The sequence below is a fragment of the Micromys minutus genome (assembly GCF_963924665.1).
Source record: "Micromys minutus genome assembly, chromosome: 19".
NCBI lineage: Eukaryota > Metazoa > Chordata > Mammalia > Rodentia > Muridae > Micromys > Micromys minutus.
In genome coordinates this window covers 2,395,130-2,401,790 of record NC_137954.1, presented here as the reverse complement: position 1 = coordinate 2,401,790, position 6,661 = coordinate 2,395,130, and the positions used below count along the sequence as shown (strand labels likewise).

At 43.4% G+C, this 6,661-nt stretch overlaps 1 protein-coding gene across 3 annotated transcripts in view; it reads left to right on the top strand.

The window, feature by feature from the left end:
• Nucleotides 1-318: 318 nt before the first annotated feature.
• STAT1 (signal transducer and activator of transcription 1) overlaps nt 319-6,661 on the top strand; it is a gene marked incomplete at its 3' end in the record, with an annotated part of 39,462 nt that continues 33,119 nt past the window's right edge. Inside the window, exons 1-4 of one of the 3 annotated variants that reach the window (XM_080933376.1) lie at nt 319-427; nt 712-872; nt 4,030-4,160; nt 4,784-4,928. In XM_080933376.1, coding sequence (XP_080789502.1) covers nt 4,033-4,160; nt 4,784-4,928 — 273 coding nt within the window. In that variant the 5' untranslated portion in view covers nt 319-427; nt 712-872; nt 4,030-4,032. The remainder of the gene's footprint in view (nt 428-711; nt 873-4,029; nt 4,161-4,783; nt 4,929-6,661) is intronic. The other 2 variants (XM_080933374.1, XM_080933375.1) reach the window with 2 other exon arrangements.

The window sequence follows — 6,661 nt, the reverse complement described above, 5'->3', positions numbered from 1 at the left end:
AAATCTGAGTCCGCGGGGATGCGGCTAGTTAATGCAGGATCTCCAAGACAGCCCGTGCAAGCACACAGTTTCCTTTTCGTAGGTTGTTCTCTAACCTTGTATGCAGAACCCCCAGCCGGCGGCTTGCACGCGCAGCGCAGCCCCACGTTTCTCACGCGGGGTGGGGAGTGCGGGCCAGGAAAGCTAAGCACACGCTGGGGGGAGGCGGTGCGCCGGTGGAACAGCGGGCCAATCCCTGCCGCTGATTGGCAGAGGCGGAAGGAGGCGGGACACCCTCCGGGCTTTTCTCTCGCCCGGTACTTTCGGTTTTCTGCGCTGGGTCTGTCAGAGCTCCCTGGAGACCTCGGGGACCGCGCCCCTCAGACCCTCCTGGAACACCGCTAACCTGCCCAGACTCGAGCTCCTGCGTGCAGTGAGTGAGCGCAAGGTGGGGGTCCGGGTCCCGGTGCGGGTGCGGATGGAAGTGGGGCGCGTCCTCTGACCCCTGACCCTGGGGTCTGCTGCCACAGGTGACCAGAGAGAATCGAGCTGGACCGCCTGCCCAGCTCCTGGCGCTGCTTGGCGCCCTTAACCCGCCGTCCGCACTGCTAGGCTAAAATGACTTGTGCAATAGACATTTCTCCCGGAAGACACTGCACCTTCCCACTTTACCCTTGCTCGCCTCACCTCCGGCCCCTTTCCACCGCGGTAACGATTTTCTTCTTTTCTCAGTCGTATCGGACACTGTTCCATCCTCTGAGCCGACGCCACGCCGCGCATGCAACTGGCATATAACTTGCTGTGTGCGGTTGTTGCTTGTGTTGAATCCCCAACCTGCACTCGGGAGACAGCCCAGTTAAGTCCTCGTGGAAACGAAAGCATCTGGAATCTCAGTATGTATCAGCCCTTACCGGTTTTCTGAAGCTTAAAGGTAGTATTTAGTTCCTGCAGAACCGCTAAATGGCATAATTACTATCTAAAATACTTCTGAACACCACCTAAAAGTTTAGGGACAGGTGTATGAGTGGGTGGAGGTTGCTTTTTTAATCCTGCAGAAATGACCCGAACCCTGATAGTTCAGTGAGGATGCTGGACTCAGACTTGTAGGTTCGTCATGGGGTTTGTCTACTGATGCATACAAAGTTCCAGCTGAACAGACGGTTCTGAGCTTCTGTCGTCAGTAACACTTAGGACTAGGCCACAAGCTCGGGGCTCTAGGGTCCAGAGGATGCTAATAGCAAAAATTCGTATAAAGCCCCAGCAGACAATCACAAGCTTCCCGGGGAAGGTTGGAGCCAGTGCTCTAAAAACAGTGCGAACCTCGACAAGGTACAGGCCAAAGAAAACTAGATGTGGGAGTGACAGACGGCTTTAGGAAGAAGGGCCATCTAGACAGAACTCGGATTGTTGGAAGCAGCGTGGCCCGCACAGTACAGATTGGGGACAGAATGTTGGAGGCAAGGAAACAGGAAAAAGCCAACTCCAAACCCTGCTTGAGCAAGGTGTTTAAGGATGGTCTTGTTGGTGGCCTTAGGTGTACAGGCATGCCACAGTGGTGGGCTGGAGTCCTTGCCAATGGTATTTGAGACAGTGGCTTGCTTTGTAGTATAGACATTTCCTTACTGTCCTTTGGGGGGACATTGGTGCGGCAGGCAGGACTTCATTCCTGCACACGACTGTTTGCCCACACGGTTCCACACGCCACATCAAAGTTCAGACCCTTCCTCAGGGGTCTGGCAGTCTGAATTGCGGTGGTGCCAACGTGTTGTGGTGTGTCCTGTTACATGATTGTCTCGGGAAATTTGTTTTAGCGCATCTTAAGGCTTCCTTAAATGAGGGATTGCTGTAAATTTTAACCTTTAGGATTATAGTATAAAAACTGGCTTCATAGTTACCTGAAGAGATAATTACTTTACTCTTTCAAATGGCATCTGGCAGTGCTGTATGAAAAGAAGAAATAATCTTTTTCTGAACTAATGACTCACTGCGTAGCCTTGTAAGCTAGGCTTGTGCTCCATATGCAACTCAGGCTGACCTTGAACTCATGGCCTTCTTGCCCCAGCTTTTCCAAGTGCTGTGATTTCGGGTGTGCTCAACCAGGCCTGGCTGTTGTTTCCATTTTTTTTTTTTTAAATCATTATTAGGGGCTCTTGAAGCTGGCTTTCTGCAAATACTTCTCACTGTGGAAGCCTGAAGACCTGAATTTGGATCACCAATGTGTTGCAGTGAATATTAAACAAGGAATTGCTTTTCTCTGTGTCAGCCCCGCAGTCTCACTCTGTGAGCACACTTCTACTACGGAGCTGCGTGCACAGACTCTGTTGCTTGGTCCAAGCCGCCCCCAAAGTCTCACTCCTGTCGCATGACTCCTTTCCCTGGCGGTTCACTCCACTTGTCTTCTGCCCTCGGTCCTGGGTGTTTCTTTACCACAAATCCCAACACAAACACAACTCTAAGGCCCGATAGCTTTTCATACAGGTTTATATATCAATTACACTGTCCAAACCCTCTACACAATAATATTACATCAAGTAGACAAAGATACAAACTGCCCTTCTATATGAGATATAAGACCTATAAAATCCTTAAATGTTCATAGCTACTTAATGCCAATAAAGCCCACCTGGATCCAGTTTACCCTTCCCAAGGTCCATTTTGGAGCCTCTCTCCTGGTCCTCCTCTCTCCTCTGACCTCTAACTCTCTCTCTCCACCTCTCTTACCCTGCCCAATCACTGGCTCTGCCTTTATTTTACTAATTAAAATGGGAAGGTTTTGATGATGTCCTGAGTATATGACTAGGCAGCACTTCTTGGGCAAGTGGAATTAGCATTAAAATACGAACAGCTTTAGGACTAACTACACCAATGCTCAAAAAAAAAAAAAAAAAAAAAAAAAAAGGCCAGGTGTAGTGACATGAATCTGTGACTTCAGTGCTGGGGAGCCCAGAGTTTGCTGGTGAGCTAATCTCAAAACAAACAAATTAAATAAACTGGAGGAAGAATTGAGGCTGATATTAACGTTGACCTCTACATGTGCCTGACAGCACATAAACCAAACCAAACAAAAATAAACAAAAAAACACAACAAAAAAAATCACCACCAAGATTTGGGACTCCCTTGTGCCAGATATATTGTTTGCTGTGGGCACAAAAGAAAAATGATTTCTTTTAAAATGTGTTTAACAAGAATATTTTACTTTATGAATCATAAGTATAAAATGTCAACTTAAGCAAGAGATGGTTCCGTGGGTAGAAGGTCTTGCTGCCTCACTGGACCTCTCATGCCCAGGACTCACAGGTGAAAGAGAACAACTCCTCAGGCGGCCTCTGACCTCACTTATGTGATGTAGCGCACATGTACGTGCAGACATGCAAGAGTAAAATGTAATAGTCACAAAATACCAGCTTTACAATGCACTATAATTTGCAGGAAAAGCTTTAGGAAGTGCTTGTGAACTATCTTAATTCTAATAACTACTTGCTTGATAAAAAGTATTAATTTGTTTTAAAGTAATATTTACTGGATAGCCAATTAGTACCTGACATTGTTCCATCTCCTTTTCTTCAGATAAAAAAAGAGAAAAGAAAAAAGAAAAAGATAAGAAGGCACAAGGGAAAACGTGATGAGTCAGGGTGATACTTTGAAGACAATCATATCGAGGGAAAGGGCAGAGGTGGTTACCATAGAAACATGGTACCAGAGTATATGCCCTGACATTTAAGCAAACACCTGAGGGTATATTTTCTGTAGAAGAAGAAGAAGAAAAAAAGGATGATTCAAAACTCAACATTCAGGCAGTGTTTTTCAGAACCCAACAGGATAGAGTAGTGGTAGTTCACGATGCCCGTGGCAACCTCTGTCCTCAAACATATTTACACGACAACACATTACAGCAGCAGAACTACAGTTGTGAAGCAGCAGAGGAAGTGATTGTATGGTTGGGCTCATTGTGTGTATGGAAGCGTCAGGGCGTCAGGAAGGTTGAGAACCACTGAGACAGAGGCTTTGCCTGGAGCCGTGGCTGTCTTCACACACTGCTCTTTCTGCAGAGGATGTCACAGTGGCACGAGCTTCAGCAGCTGGACTCCAAGTTCCTGGAGCAGGTCCACCAGCTGTACGATGACAGTTTTCCCATGGAGATCAGACAGTACCTGGCCCAGTGGCTGGAAAAGCAAGACTGGTAAGCAAAGCTAGCTCACTAGGGAATGGAGTTTATGTCTTTTTGTTTTAAGATTTTATTTATTTTGTATATATGAGTACACTGTTGCTGTCTTTAAACACACCAGAAGAGAGCATCAGATACCATTACAGATGGCTGTGAGCTACCATGTGGTTGCTGGGAATTGAACTCAGGACCTTTGGAAGAGCAGTCAGTGCTCTTAACCTCTGAGCCATCTCTCCAGCCCAAAGTTTATGCCTCTAAAGTATTTATTGATGAAGTAACTTGGAATTGAGTTTACAGAAACTGAATTATCACCAATGGCCATGAAACCAAATTCATTGGCCATTAACTACCTCCTATTCTGTCTTAAGACATATTGTTTGCTAATAGAAAAAATAGCAAACAATCTGAAAATACTTGTAGAAAAAATAGCAAACAATCTGAAAATACTTGACATATCTCAGGCCCCTGCTGACTTTACTTTCTGTAAAATTTCATGTAAAACATAAATAGTTTTTCTGTCCGAATATCTGAGGCTACCTATAATTTTCATGTCAGCTGTACGTGATAGAAACACTATGCAGTTTTCGAGTAAAACAATTTTCAACTTCAAAAGAAAAACTGAATTCGCGCTGTCCTAGGGAGCACGCTGCCTACGATGTTTCGTTTGCCACCATCCGCTTCCATGACCTCCTCTCTCAGCTGGATGATCAATACAGCCGCTTCTCTTTGGAGAACAATTTCTTGTTGCAGCACAACATACGGAAAAGCAAGCGTAACCTCCAGGTATGGACTGGCTTTGCACTTTCCTCGAACTTCTCTGCTCTCTTAAAACTGAGTACACACCCATTGGGTATTTAGAGGAGTTACAGAATTACAGATAAACTCTCTTTATGTGGCTAATGTTTAAAAATCATAAATAGATACAATATCAGTTCTTCTTACAAACACAAAAGAGTTTTCAGGTTTAAGTGAAAAAAAAAGATTAAAATTGTTAATATTTACACCAAAGGGAAGGGGCTTCATTTTCAGAGCAATGAGCTATGGTAACATTAAACCCCAAGAAATTCTAGTGATCGATTTGGTCTTCGGTCCTCCTGGGTCCAGGTGAAGAATTTCCAGGAAGGTGGGTGGGTGACTTGGACTAGACTCACTTTGCCTTGCTTCCGGAAGACTTGTCTTCCACTGGAGGAGAAAACCAAAGAACGATCCGGAACTCAGGACCCTCAGATATACTCCCAGCACACACTTGGCCTCACTGCCATGTTTATTCTGCGTTGCAGAATTTTCCTGTTTTAATAGAAACGAAACACAGCCAGACATTTCACCCTAGGTAGTTGGGGGCCTTTTATTTTGTTTTCTTTTTGAACTTATCTATGAGTGTATATCAGTGAGAAGGAAAACTAGAATAAGTTTGTAAAACTTTGCTCTTATGCAGGCTGCTCGTATTATAAAGAACATGATTGCAGATACTTGGCAAAAACAGCTTTGACAGTGGAAACAGAAAACTTGAGACAAATGACTTTGTTTTAGTAAAAAGTACATTTGTACTTTAGTTCCTGTGTTGAAGAATTAGTTAAGGACTCTCGGGAATGGTTCTTACGTTGTATCTATACCCTAAAAGAAGATACATTGTCTTCAAGATGTCCAGGAGGACAGATCCTAGAGCATTTATGAAGAAGTGTAGGTTTGACACAGTGATCAGACTGCATGCTTAACCTGCCTAAAGCTCTGGCTTTTAAACATGATACTCCCCCTAACCCTCATGATCCACATGTAACATACCATCCCCACCCTCATGATCCACATGTAACATACCATCCCCACCCTCATGATCCACATGTGAAAAGATTATTTTTAATATAGATTACTCAAATTTTGTAAGTTAAAGTAATTTTGGTCCTAATTTATAAACGAAGTGTTTTGTGTTTATAAAAATACTGTATGTCTCAGGACAGTGGTGGCGTATGACTTTAATCAAGTACTCAGGAGGCAGAGGCAGAGGGTCTCTCTTAGTTCCAGGACAGTTAAAATACCTTCAGAGACCCTGTCTCAAATACAAACAAGCAAACAACATAACAAAAACAACCAAATAACAACAAATACCTTTATATAAAATTTAGTAGACAAAAAAAGTAAGCTTTCTCAAGAAAAAGAAAATTTTTATTAAACCAAGATTTTATAGACTTTATATTCATGACTTCTTTTTATCCAAGAAGTTTCTGTACAACTTCAGGCATATAAATATAATATATAAAAGTTACATAAGTCAGGTTTCTATTGGTATACAAGTCTTTGATATACTTGTAATTCTATTGTTTATTAAAGATGAAATCAAATTTATATACTAGTTAATAGAGTTTTTGTCTAATATGATAAATTCAAAGCTCTATGAATTTGATACTGAAGAAGACAATTGCTCATTTGTGGTTCTGACAGGCCTTGCCCTTCTCCTGAATTCCCTCTGCCTTCCTACAAACCAGTAGATTACATCCCTAAAACTAGCCCTCAAGGTCTGT